The sequence below is a fragment of the Phaseolus vulgaris genome, unplaced genomic scaffold, assembly GCF_000499845.2.
Source record: "Phaseolus vulgaris cultivar G19833 unplaced genomic scaffold, P. vulgaris v2.0 scaffold_35, whole genome shotgun sequence".
Taxonomy (NCBI): domain Eukaryota; kingdom Viridiplantae; phylum Streptophyta; class Magnoliopsida; order Fabales; family Fabaceae; genus Phaseolus; species Phaseolus vulgaris.
The window spans coordinates 6,926-21,336 of record NW_027174102.1 but is presented as its reverse complement, the minus strand read 5'-3'; the positions used below and the strand labels follow the sequence as shown (position 1 = coordinate 21,336).

The window sequence follows — 14,411 nt, the reverse complement described above, 5'->3', positions numbered from 1 at the left end:
AAATGGACAGCCATTCAACTTGCCGCTCCAGGTCAGCCAAATGGACTTGTTTTCTTCTTCTGGACCTTCTTGCAGATTCCCAGATAAAATAAAATTCTTCCTTCTGAGACGCTTAGTTTCAACAGTTGCGCTTCGTTCACAGTTTCCTCCTTCATCAATTTTATCATATAGCTCACGTGAGGAACCACTTGTTGCGATCGCCCCTTTCACTTCATTATCTCTTCCGTTTGGTCTGTTAACAGAAACTTAACTCACATCACATCACCTTTTATTTACTTCCTCCACCAGCTTACGTCTCCCATATAGAAAGTATAAATCCAACATAAGGTCTGTTGACATATGCTTCCACAACATACATTGGACCTCCCATAACTCCTCTGTATAGAAACACCCATACTTCCACGTATATCTTCCATAGCTTCCCATAAGAAAGATTGAAAGCTATTGGCTCGAACCACTTAAACACCTACATAGACAAAATTGGTACTTTATAAACCAGAACAAACCACCATGACAGACCTTCATAGGTCTTATGCTTCACCCCCTCACTGTATTTTATCGCATTTTACCGACTTACTCGGTGAACACATAGGAGGCAATGATTCGGATTCAGATGCCAATCAGAAAAAGAATATAAAAAAAAGTCTTTCCTGTGTTTCAACCACAACCAAGACAAAAGTTGTGTCGCTTGGAAGATTTCCTCAGAATCAGGAACCCCTTGTCTAAAGATCACATTATTCATATGCTCCCAAATACAACGTACAATCACCACCCACACTCCCTTCCACACCTGATTCTATTTTTCAGACAAGTGAACTAAATGAAAGTTCACAAAGTGACTACAAATATTCTTGTTTTGGGCTCCCAAAATGCCTATCCATCTGAAGCAAAGATTCCAGACACGGTGTGCATAAGCACAATCTAAAAACAGGTGTTGGGAGGATTCTTCTGACTGATTACAGAAAGCGCATAAAGAGGAGTTCACTACGACTCCTCGTGTCACAAGATTATGACTAGTTGGTATTCTGTCTAGAAGGATTCTCCAAGAAGTGATTAGGACTTTTGGCAAAGCTTTGGCCTTCCATAGTAGACTAAATGCACAATTACTTGATCTGATGCCTTGGTTGGCCAGAAGGGTATATGCTGATTTCACAGAGAAAAAAACCCCCTTGGACTCCTCTCTCCATACAATATAATCCTTGGAGTCCTTGTACAGAACACTCCTAGACAAGATTGTTATTAATTCTTCCTCCAAAACCAACTCCCATTGGAACCTCTCCCTCCTCCATTTTAAGTGCCAATGCCACCCATGATCATCCCAAAACCCCATCTCACCCACCATCATCCTTTGATTTAGAGAGAGAGAATATAATCTAGGATATAAACTCTTGGGATTATTGTTGTCAACCCAGGAATCTTCCCAAAATCGTACTAAGTCCCCACATCTGACTTTCCATGCTATAGCTTTTTGAAACCAACCTTCTCCCTCACCCTCCCTACAAACTTTAGCTAAGTCTCTCCACCACCAAGATTGGTTATTCAATCGGGCGTGGTTAATACCTGATTCAGCTATATATTTAGACACCAAAATATCTTTCCACTTCCCCTTCTCATCGCTCATCAACCTCCTTTTCCATTTCGCCATTAAAGCATAGTTAAATTTCCTAATGTCTTTGATTCCTAACCCACCTTCTTCCAGGGGTTTACAAATATTCTCCCAGCATACCCAGGGTATAGACTTATTATCTTTGCCCCAGGCCCAAAGAAATCTCCTTTGTATACTCATAATTCTGTTACAAACTGAGATCGAAGATTTAAAGAAAGACAAGTAGAATAGTGGAATGGATGTAAAGACTGGCTTGATTAAGCAACTTCTTCCTGCCATAGACAAAAATCTCCCTTTCCATGTGCTAAGTCTAGCATTAATTTTATTCACGACAGGCTCCCAAAGCTGTATCTTCCTTGAGTTACCTCCTATTTCCAGCCCCAAGTACTTAAAAGGAATATGCATGGTATTACAATTTAAAGTCTTCGCATAGATTTCCAATGTATTCCTGTCAACATTTACACCCCCCCAGCTTCGATTTATGGAAATTTATTTTCAATCCGGAGACTAGTTCAAAGCATCTTATGATCGTCTTAATAATGAATATATTCGAGAAAGAATCTTCACACATGAACAGAGTATCGTCTGCGAATTGTAACATACAACATTCGACTTCCTTCCTCCCCACCTTCACACCCGTGAGCATATTTTTCTTAGACGTTTGTCTCACTAGCCCAGCCAAACCTTCAGCGACCACAAGAAACAAAAACGAGGCCAAAGGATCTCCTTGTCTCAGCCCTCTTGATGGTTTAAATTCCTTTGTTGGACTTCCATTAATTAACACTGAAATTGAGGACAATTCTAAGCACCCTCTAACCCACCTTATCCATTTGCTGTGGAAACCCAACCTATGTAATATATCAAGTAGGAAATTCCACCTTACCGAATCATATGCCTTCTCGTAGTCCACCTTGAAGCACAATCCGATCCTCCGATTCCTCCTAACTTCCTAAACCACCTCGTTTTCCATAAGAACACTATCTAACATACCTTTATCCCTCAGGAAGGTAGACTGGTTTTCGTCAATAACCAAAGACAAAACTTCCTTCATTCGACCCGTTAACACCTTAGTAACAAACTTATAAAAAAATACTACAAGGGAAATGGGTCTGAACTAATCGAGAGAAGAGGGGTCTCTCACTTTAGGTACCAAGGCTATGAAGGAGGCATTACACTCATTCGATATAGTCCCGGTTTCTTGGGAAAGATGCATAGCTTCCAAAATGTCGGATTTAAGATAATCCCAACAATTCTTGATGAAAGTAAAGTTAAACCCGTTCGGTCGTGGACTCTTTGATCCTTCACATTGCCATACAACTTCTTTCACTTCTTCCTCTGTGAAGCTTGACACCATTCTTATACTGACATCTAAAGGAAGGTATTTAAACTCCACAGAACCTAGACATACTCCAAATTCTTGTGTAGTCGTGAACCTCTTTTCGAATACAGACTTAACTTCCCTGCGAACTACTTCCGGTTCCTCACACCATTGACCCCCAACCTCCACACTTTTGATCTCATTTTTAAGTCTACTCCATCTGATAGCCGAATGGTAAAATTTAGAATTCATGTCCCCAAACTTACATCAGTTTGCTCTAGCTTTTTGCCTGGAAAGGGAGTCCAACTTTTTATAAACCATCCTCAATTGACTAAGTAATTCCATTCTTCTCAGCCGACCATTCTCCTCAAGTTCTTTAATATCGTCCTTAATATCAAGGTCCTCAATTTCCTCTAGAATTCGATTCTAATTTAACTAAAGACACCCAAATACATTTTTATTCCAATCTTTAAGGTTTGCCTTCAATAATTTCAGTTTATCTTACAATCTAGAAATACTATTTCCTTGAACACAGTATGAACACCATTTCTCCTTCACATACGCCTTGAACCCTGGCTCCATGAACCACACATATATAGTTCGAAAGGGTTTAGGGCCCCAATCTTTGACCCAAGACTTCGCCACAATAGCACAATGGTCTGACACTACTCTTGGTTGCACATATTGCTTGTAAGATGGGCAATTAAGGAGCCACTCTTCAGAGACAAGGAATCTATCCAATCTACTTTTAGTTGTGCCGTTTGATTTGAACCAAGTGTATTTTTTGCCCACACTTGGAATGTCCACCAGACAATTTGTATCAATAAAACAATTAAAGCCACTCATTTCCTTCTTCTGATTGGAACTTCCTCTGATTCCTTTCCTTTCATCTTCCCTTCTTACAACATTAAAGTTCCCACAAAAGCACCCTATCATGTTTTGATGTGTGCTCTTGAAAGATGTTAAAGCTTCCCATAAAGCAGCTTTATCCCTGTAGTTGCAAGTTGCATAAACATTTACCACAACACACGTACAACTTGATTTAAGGTGTTGGCCTACAACTGCAATGAAACCATTTCCTATGACGTGCGAGTCATAGCAAAATTTATCTTTGTGCCACATAGATAAAATACTCCCTGCCCCATTGTCGCCTTCACTATGCACCCAACCAATGTTATTGTCCCCCCAAAGAGAAAAGCATATGTTATCTGAGGTAGACGAGATTTTTGTCTCCTGCATGCAAATAAATTCCGCACCCTCCTTGGCTACAATATCTTTCAAGTAATTTGCTTTGGTTTCCCCCCCCCCCGGCCCCTAATATTGAGATTGACAATGATCATTATGCAACATAACTAGTACCCTCCTCAGACAATTTTTTAACTTCCTTATCCCTTACCTCCATACACTCCAATTCACCTATAACGGCCTCCTCCTCCCCATAACACCTCAAGCCCAGATGTTTACCCGCATCCCAAATACGAACAGACTCTTCGACATTCTCTTCAAACCTTAATTGGTTATTACATAGTACAACATCCATATCAGATTCAGCATAGGAACATCTACTTAACCTTGATGAAGAATTAATCCCGTAGTGAAAGGGCCCCAAGCCTCCACCGCGGGCGAGCTTGCTTCGTTCCCTGCTCCCAAAGGTTACGCAGCCTACGGACATTCTCCGGCATTTTGGATCCTTCTTCCGCAATTGCAATAGCTTTACCATTGTTCGAACCTCTCCTCTCCAACATCGAACTACCCACGCTACTCGCTTCATCAGAATTGTATTTCTGGCTGGATGAAGGGGAGAGCGACAATCCCCCTATAGCCTCTCCACTACGAATAGAACCACTTGGATGGGTATTAACAGGTTTAAGCTCCGCATTCACCCCTCCAGAGTAATTAACGAAGGCCTCCGTTGCCGACTTCACGCTTCCTACGATCGACGGTGCCAACTTCCCTAGCCTAGTCCTTGAACCCACCTCTTCCGTCCAGACCCTAACACTCTGGGGCTTCTTCTTCCTGCACCCCTACATTTTTCTTCCTGCACCCCCATAATTTTTTAAATCCCGAAAATGCCCTTAATCTTTTATTTGAAAAAGGATACCGTGATTACCGGAAATAGGGATCTGGGAGTGTGCTACGGATTCATCAATCCAGAACTGAATATTTATTTTTTTCCGGATGAGGGGGTGTTCTGGAAGCAATTTTTGCATAAATTATTGATTTTTCATATTGCTGAATCTGGAAGCCTAATTCTGTTACGGATTCGTAGATCCAGAATGCTTTTTTTTGAATTACGGATTTCTAAATCCGGAATGCATATTTCTGTTACGGATTGGTAGATCCGGAATGCTGTTTTTTGAATGTGAAATGCATATTTTGAATTATGGATTGGTGGATCCGAAATTTTACCGGAAGTGCCAATCCGAAATTTTTCCGGATTCCATAATCCATAATGCAAAAAAATAAATACAGTTCAAGTGCATTTTAGGGTTTTTAAAAAATAATTGGGACAATTAGGTCTTTGCATAACATTGTGGGAGTGCAGGAAGAAATATGTAGGGGTGCAGGAAGAAACTGCCACACTCTGGTTCGCTGGGCCCAATAACCTAATATTTTTATCTTGGCCTTTGGTAAATTGGGCAATACTAATTTTTGGGTTTATCTGTAATAGAATTAACACACTGGACACAATGAGCCAAGTGAGCCAGAGAATTTTGAATAAGCGAGCAAACTGCATTGACCTTTTCTAACACATATAATACTGCCCCACATCATAATTCCCCTGCTCACGCATTACCTTATTTGAGAAAGGTAATTTGCCTTTTCTCTGACTTCCCCTTTCACTCTGAGAATGTTCCTTCATTTGTTTCGGTTTTGTCTCTAGTGATATCCAAGTTTTCCTTTCCTCCTTAGTCTCCTCATCCCGCCGGAAAGTATCGTTGTCGTTAATATCCCCCTTATCACCATCAGATGCTTTTTCCGAAAAGATAGTCTCCTCAATAAAGGTATCGGTTGATGATATACTGTCCAAAGAAGCATAGGTATAAACTGGGCAATTGCATGCTCTTCCCTCTTGACTGGGTTCCTTCTCAACGATACTGATGTTGTATATTTGGTCGTTAATCCGATACCCTTTTGAAACTCCTACCCTACACGATTTCAGCACTCGTATTTGAATATGTGCATATTCAAGGTTCTCCCACTGCTCTGTAGCTTCATCAATGGCTATCACTTTTGCCACTTCTCCAACCACCTTAGATAGACAATCCTTATTCCACATAGGTATGGGAATACCATAGCACCTGACCCATACTAATTTGTGACTCGCTACATATGCTTCAGACCAAGGTTCTATGTCCCCAAACACACTCGTAAACCAGTTGTTATTTAACTTAATGATATCTTCCATCCGTTCTCCTTCCTCAAGGGTTAAAAGGACAAGATTATCTCTCATATATCCCACCTTAACCATTGACATCCCTCCTTTAACAAACTCTTCACATAAAGACTCGAAGTTCAGATCAGGTATCATCCATCCTAATGCACTGTTAGACATCCAAGGTAGGATTTTTGATGTAGTCTAAATGATTGGGTCTTTCCATTGGTCTTGTGTAGATTTCCTGACTACATCAGCATATGAGTGTGTCACGTTATGGTCTCTTCGGATGCCCTTTCCTTTTATTTATCTCCAAACCTCCTTACCCTTCGACTGCCCCTATGCTCGTTTATGTTGATTCCTACCCTTGACATCCGCATATAGCACCTCACCCTGTTGTGTATTCCCAGTTCTCCTATATTTTGGTAGGTTAACATAAAGTTTCATATTACCAATATGAATCTGGTCCAACTCCTTCTCCAGTCTGAGCTCATTTGGCACAGTAAAAAATCTTACAAATCCAAACTTTCTTCCCCACCTGTTACGACGTTCAGAAATAAACACCTCTTTCACCCTTGTCCATCTCTGAAAGATTTTCAGCATATCATATTCACCATGATACTTGGGAATGAAAAGAAATACGTAGTATAGGAGTTTGAAGACGAATGATGTTTGTGTGACACCGATTTCCTCCTCTGCTCCTCTCTCCACCTCAAGCCATGATAGTATTTACCAGCCATATTCCCATCATATTCCTTCATGTGCTATGTCTGAGTTTTAGCTAGTGGTGATTCACCTTTGAAGAAGATAGAGCAGCAATTCTTCCAAGCTCAGATGGAGATGGTGTTGCTGTCACCATATTTTTCTAGACAGCACTTATGGAGCTTTTCAAAATATTATTCTATGAGGATTGGGTTACATAATCAAGTTGCTTCGGTTTTAGAAGAACCCACTAAGATCAGTCTGATCAATTTCTGGTGGTTGGTTTGGGTACATTGCACCAAATTATGAAACCTGATTTAAATAAAAATAAAAATAAAAATAATAAATAAATAAATAAATAAATATATATATATATATATATATCTTGCTGTTATGAAACATTATTATTTTTAAAATACTTGTTGCTCAAGATCTTAATAATGGATTGATCATTAGAAATACCTTGTATAATTTTTTTTAAAAGGATGTGCTGTTGTCAAGTTAATAGATATGTTTTAGGATGTATTTCTTAAAATAATGGATAATTTAGTTGAAAATATATGACTTAGTTAATTAAATTAAAAACGGTTAATAAAACTACTAATTAGCGAATAACCATAAAATGGCAAAAGAATATATTTTGTAGTCAAAACTTGAACTTTAATTTGCAATTAATTATATTTATTTTAAAATAATTATCATCCAGCTTTTAATTTTTTTCACACGTTTATAAAATAAGATAAACTAAATGAATTTTTATATCATAACTTTAATGATTTAAATTAAAAATTATATTCAATGAGAGTGAAAAGGAGTGAAAATGTTAATGTTTATTAATATATATATATATATAAGAAGGTTAATTGAGGCAAGAAATTACATGAAATGATTAAAAAATGATATAAATTTAAGAAAATAAACTACCTTGAGAATTAATTCTATTTTTCACAAAGACCTTTTAAATTTGGTTAACTTACTTTGCCTTTAGACTTGCCAAACTCTCCTGTAGATAAATATTCTTATTAAATTCAAACATGAAAGCATGCCATGCTCTTTTTTTCTTTCTCTTATCTTTTTATCTTCATACACATTAAATAGGTAAAGTATATTTAATATGTATGAAAAAAATAAACAGATAACTTATTTAAATATAGTGTACTGAGCTAGTATATAGAATAGTATAATAATATATAATCCTGTTTTACCATGACTTTTTTCTCACCTGTGTTTTATTATATATCTAAGAATAGGTGACACCGTTGCCATTTAAAAACCATCTACAAATATTATAATTTCACTCTAATAAATAAAAACTCCAACTTTAGTAATTCCTCTTGTATCCATAATGAAATATATATCTTTTTAATTTATTCCAGTAATTCCAGAAAATAAAATAGGGGAAAGATTTTCATCAATGAATGATGAAAAAAAAATCATTATTTTCAATCCTAAATTTTATTCAATAAATTTGTAGTTTGTCCCACTTGGGTGGCTCAATTCATTTACTTCTATAATGATTTCAAGTTTTTTTTTGGACTTATTTCAACTCAGACTTTAAATTTAACATTTTTCTTTTCTGTGTCTCTTGAAGTCATACTGTATATATTGTTTATTATAATGATATTTTTTTTCTCTCACTATAGTGCAAGAAACAGACTTTGATTGTCTAAAGCATTTTTTTTTTGTCATTTTAATCCTTATGAGTGTGATCTATATAAAAACTAAATGCTAGTTCAGATCCCTCCCACAATTCCAGAACAAAACACGATCAACCCTAAACAAAATATATCCAATAAAACCATCTTGATGGATACCCTTTTCTTCACTCCATGCGCAAACTTGGAATATTCTTTCGATCACTCTTCTATGTTCCCATCACATCATCACCAATCTCTTCTTTCCTCTTATGAAAATGGCTCCATGAAAATGCTTCTTCATTCCTGCGAAACACTATCTGAACCTCGTTATGAGGAGAAACATGAGGTTTCCTACAGAGGGGTTCGAAAGCGGGGACGTGGCAACTTCGCGGCGGAGATAAGGGACTCTACGAGTAACGGGGCGAGGGTTTGGTTGGGAACCTTCGACACTGCCGAGGATGCTGCTTTGGCTTACGACCAAGCTGCAATAACAACGCGTGGCGACAAAGCTGTTCTCAATTTCCCTCCTCAACTCGTTCTGCAATCGCTGCACAACATGGACTTCAGGTTCCAGAGAGGGCTCTCTCCCATTCTGGAACTGAAGAAGAGAAACTTCGTGAAGAGGAGGGTGGAGTGCAGGAAGATGAGAAGAAAGAATCACAGGCATATAGGAGTGGAAAATATTGTGGTTTTGGAAGATCTGGGAGCAGATTATTTGGAAGAGCTTCTCACACTCACTGAACATTAATTCCAGCTTTGGTAGTTTTTTTTAAAAACCCTAGTAAGCAAGAAAAAAATAACTAAAGGAGCTGATAATAGTGGGTTACTTTCTCTCTCTTTTTTTTGTTAAAAATGTGCTTTGCAATATGCATATTTTGTTTAACAGCTATATCTTTAAAAAATGACATGTAATGTTTGGTGCAATTCGTATAACAGAGCTTTTATAACAGTAATGTATTTTTTTAGTACACCTTGTTTAGTTCTACATAATTTTTGCTATTGCTTTTGGTTTTTTTAAGAAAAAATCTCCTGTCTCACTTTAACTCTTCTTTCCTCACTTTCTCTCCTTTCAAATTTCCTTTCTCTCCTTCTCCTATCTTAGGATAAATTATCTTAAAATTTGTCATCCATTTAGGTGAAGTTAGTTGAAAAAAGTAAACATTTTAATTTTTGTTATGTTTATATTTTGGTTTGAATCTCTAAATTTGAAATGATTTTCTTGAAAGTTACTTTAAAACAAGAAATTACATGTAAAGAAAATTATTTATGATTTTAATATAATTTTAGGATAAATTATATTTAAATGTGAAGGTTACTTGGTAAGAATATGTTGATTTTTATGAAAAAATTATGTTTGATTTGAAAATAATTTAAATGTTTAAAATTAAGTAAGAATGTTATATATTTCTTTTAATAGATTATTGTTTTAGAATGTTTTGAATCTGGTATTCTTATTAAATTGATATAGTGATTAATTATTATGATTTTTTTAACTATTTAGATTAGTGTGTGCACGTGTATGTGTGTGCGTGTGGGTGGGTGTGCGTGTGTGCGTAGATGGTAGTAAAAATCCTAGTCGCAAACTACTTAGTGATCACTTTTTTCATCAGTCGCAAAATTGCAAACAAAAATGTAGGTCACTATTTTGGCCGTAGAAGGTTTGGTCACCCAATTTTAGGAGACTAATTCAACAACCAAAAATTGATAAAAAAAATTGATCACTAAAGCAGTTGATATAGAGTTAAATTTAATAATTAAAATTAAATATTTTTTAGTGATTAATTTAGAATTATTATTATTATTATTATTATTAATTTTTTTGTTATTATTATTATTTTTAATGTTATTATTAATATTATTAAGAGCAATGATACTTTGACACCTCTTGCTCCAAATTACACCTTTTTAATTGACAAAAATACCCTTTCACATCACATAACCTTTATAATATGGAAGATGTAATTTGGAGCAATGCAAAAGTAGGTGTCAAATAATATTTTTCCTATTATTAATGTTAATAATGTCTCACACAAAATTCAATCCAAGCCCTTTGACTAGAGATGAAACTTATAGCCGCTACACTAAAGAATTTTTGTGATCATACTATGGCTATTATTTTTATTTATTTATTATTTATTATTATTATTTAAATTAAAATTATATTTTTGCTATATTAATAATAATCAAAACAATAATCTAAATAATAAAAATAATCATAAAAATAAAAATAATTATAATACTAATAAATTAATTATAATTATAATAATAAAATAATTATAATTTGATCGTTAATTTGTAGTGATGTATTTGTATTTAACGATCAATTAGATTTAAGTCGCTATGTTAGTGTAAATTAGTGAAGAAGATCATATTCAATCGTTAATTTGTAGTCATGAATTTGTACTTAGCGACCAATTGGATTTCAGTCACTAAACTAATGTAAAATAGTGACAGAAATTGAATTCAGTCGAGGGTTGGTAGGAATTTAGCGATCAAAAACAAAATTGGTCGCTAGTTTATAAACATATATTTATATTTAGCGACCAATTTAATTTCATTCGTTAAATCAGTAGAACTTAGCGACATAAATCAAATTTGGTCGCTAATTTATAGTGATATATTTATATTAAGCAAACAATTTGATTTTGATTGCTAAATCGATGCATATTAGCTACGGAACCCAAATTGGTATCTATTTTCCACTAATTTAGTGATCAAAACGAAATCTATCGCTTTTTCGATCACAATTTGCGACCAATTTATTTCTATCGCTAAAATCGATCACTAAATTATCTTAGAGTTTATGGTTTATGGTTTATAGTTTAGAGTTGAATTGAAATGAGTAAATGTGATATTTGAGAAAATTGTGGTTGTATTGATAATTTTGAGTTTGTTTAAAAGTTGTATTTGTTAAAATGATTTTGAGTTAAAATTTTGAAAACATATTTAGTTTTGCTAGATGAAGTTGATTTTATGATATTTTCGCTTAAGTAAAAGATTTTTGTTCAAGCGAAATATAGCAAAAACTCAACATTTGCTTTCGGCATTATTTTCACTCAAATGAAAGATTTTTTTTCTCAAGCAAAAGTAGAGTGCAACTTAACCCTTGCTTTCGACTAGATTTGCTCAAATAAAGAAATTTTTACTCAATCGAAGACAAGTTTTCCTCAAGGGAAAATATTTTCGCTCGAACTAAAATATATTTTTTTTCCTTTTTCTCTTTTATGTGAATGTTAATTATAAAAGTAAATAGAATATTAATTTATATATTTAATTGATTTTGTGATTTTGTTTAAATAAGTTATGTTGTATGAAAATTGTTCTTGCCGATTGACTCAGTCGCCGTTGACTTCGAAGGAAAATGGTGGTTCCTCCTATTTCCGGTGGTTTCTCCTCTCTCCTTGGGTGATCGAGAGTGGCTCCGTTGAAACAGAGAGGGCCCTACTTGTTGATTGCACTCCGACGATTAAGTCAGTACTAGGCTAAGAAACAATAAGTATGTAAAGCAGTTTCAGTCTTAGAAACGACGTACCTTTCTAGGGTTCTTACCACCCTTTTTATAGGTTGTATCTAGTTCAACTTCTCTGTCCCACGAGGATCTTTCCTTAAGTGGAATTAGGGTTATTTGCAAGGCATCACGTTGCGTGTTGCACAAGCTTAGCGCAGCCGTCGCACAAGACTTTCCCCTTATGGAGTGAAAAATCTTAACAGTATGGCCGCCAGGGTACCAACTCATGCACCAGCGCTGCGGGGCCATCTGTTCTTTAGGTGCCTTAATTATTCACATTCCATGCATGCAGTCCTTTCCTGGAAACCCTAACCCTTATGGTCCTTAGCGCCTCCAGAGAATACTTACTTGTGCTAGACCTGAACATAATATACACACCACATGCATGAACCCTCCCGTGATTTAGGTCTTTCTTATATCCGGATGATAACTTATTATTACTTTTGGGGCCCAATTACGTGGCCCATCAACGCGACTAAACTACCAAGGTCCGATGTCAACGTCTAATGTCGATCTTTGATGTCGATGTCTAAGGTCTGGCCAGTACACAAGCCCCCTAGGCTCGAGTTGTAACTTGTTTCAGTGAAGAGGCTAAGTGATCACCCACGACAACCTTTGTGGTGAACGAGTGACATGACGTGCACAGTGCGCTGAGGTGACATTTCACCATACTCTTTCACCAGCGTACACGTGGCAAAATCAATGGTCGAGGCTCGTTGTCGCTTGCGCTTCTCTTATACCTTAAACCCCTCGATCCTTACACTCTTTTCACTGTTCCATTACTTCTCTTGGGCATTTTTTTCGAAACCTTTCTTTTCTCAGAACGCTCTGTCTTCCTTCCTTACTCACTTCTACTCCTCGAAGCACAACCACTCCAAGGTAAGCTCTTTATTTCATCATCGCCTTTGTTTTATAATTTTGATGCTCTTGGTATGCTTTAACTGTTTTAGGACTGTTTAGGTTTTCCAAATTTTATGATCATTGTTCTTCGTTTTCTTGCTCCTCTGTTTTTCTTTCTGAAGGGCACACATTTCTTTCTCTAAACCTTTGCATTTTTCTTCTTTTTCCTTCTTCTTTTTTAGCTTCTTTTCTTAAGATGGCTCAAACGAACCCAAACCCAACTCCTCCTTCCCCTGATTACTAATCCCGATACCGCTGGGCACCCAGCAACGTCTTAGAGGAAACTTCTAGTTTTACCTCTTTCGAGAGCATAGCGAAGTATAGGAAGAACTAGGACTGCCATAAATCCTGCGTTTTTGGGAAGGAGCATGACAGGTTCGTGAAGGTCGTGCCTTGTGGGGTAGGGGAGCCTGTATGCTGCGACGAGTCATCGGACCCGGAGGGGCCCTTCTGCTTCATCTACTCTACAGTCTTTCGAAAGCTTTCCCTTTGCCTACCCTTTACTCCCTTCGAGCAGGCTCTTCTCACCGAGGTTAACGTAGCCCCCGCCCAACTGCACCCCAACAACTGCGCGTTCGATAGGGCGTTCTCAACCCTTTGTGACCATTTTTGCCACCCACCCTCTGTGGACGTGTTCTTATATTTCTTCGAGGCCAAGACCCGGGGAAGAAGCAGTGGATGAACTTCAATGGGGTCGTTGGGAGAGTGCTATTGACCCTCTTCCAGCAGTCGTATAAGGGCTTCAAAGGAAAGTTCTTCAAAATACGTTGCAGCAAGTCAGACCTCACCCTCTTTGATGGAAGAGGCCCAAGCACAAGCCCACATGCAAGTCCACCAAAGGGTAGATTTGGGCCAACAACTAGATTTATGGCCAAGAGGATCCAAGAAGACTAGAATGCTGCTACTGATTGCAGAGAAACGTTCTTATACATGTTCAAATGCCATAAACTCTAGTGTATAGTAGACTTTAATTTCTTGTCAAAATTAGCATAGGAACTTTATTTGTAATTTTTCTTAGAATTAATTTTGGCACCTAAAACACCAACCTAGGTAAACTTAGAGTTTCTAAAAACCTGTAAATTTACCAAGGCCGGTCTAGAATGCCCATGGAGGGTGTGAGCATAAAAACTAGACACACCCCTCCCCATGTGCTCATTTAGGCGCCACTTTTGGGAGGGAATTCAATTGAATTTCCCTGCACTTTCTTTTGAATTTCCAGCCCTCTAAACACTATTGATAAGAGGGCTTGGCTCATGTATTTGCAAGATTAATATAATAGTGAATTGCTTCCAAATTTGAGCCAATATCACTACTTGTCAAAAACCTCCCAAGGTTAGACTATTGATCTTCAATTCTCACCTTAC

At 36.8% G+C, this 14,411-nt stretch overlaps 2 protein-coding genes across 2 annotated transcripts; one reads left to right on the top strand and one right to left on the bottom strand.

Annotated features, from left to right (window-relative positions):
* Positions 1-2,720: 2,720 nt before the first annotated feature.
* Positions 2,721-4,464, bottom strand: LOC137817369 (uncharacterized). Its single transcript, XM_068620654.1, has 3 exons — positions 4,321-4,464; positions 3,430-4,238; positions 2,721-3,144 (listed from the first exon to the last, which is right to left on the bottom strand). Exons 1-3 carry the CDS (start codon positions 4,462-4,464, stop codon positions 2,721-2,723), a joined length of 1,377 nt encoding a protein of 458 aa, XP_068476755.1.
* Positions 4,465-8,922: 4,458 nt separating this feature from the next.
* LOC137817368 (ethylene-response factor C3-like) lies at positions 8,923-9,387 on the top strand. The gene has a single exon (XM_068620653.1). The coding sequence runs from the start codon at positions 8,923-8,925 to the stop codon at positions 9,385-9,387; it is 465 nt and encodes a 154-aa protein (XP_068476754.1).
* The last annotated feature ends 5,024 nt before the right edge of the window (positions 9,388-14,411 follow it).

What these genes read in the sequence shown, in the direction of transcription:
- LOC137817368 (XM_068620653.1), top strand. Translation starts at nt 8,923, where the DNA reads ATGAAAATGCTTCTTCATTCCTGCGAAACACTATCTGAACCTCGTTAT.
- LOC137817369 (XM_068620654.1), bottom strand. Translation starts at nt 4,464, where the DNA reads ATGGATGTTGTACTATGTAATAACCAATTAAGGTTTGAAGAGAATGTC. An exon ending in GTGAATTGGAGTGTATGGAG is followed by an intron (nt 4,239 to 4,320) that starts GTAAGGGATAAG and finishes TCTCAATATTAG; the next exon opens with GGGCCGGGGGGGGGGGAAAC. An exon ending in GGAAATAGTATTTCTAGATT is followed by an intron (nt 3,145 to 3,429) that starts GTAAGATAAACT and finishes TTCGGCTATCAG; the next exon opens with ATGGAGTAGACTTAAAAATG.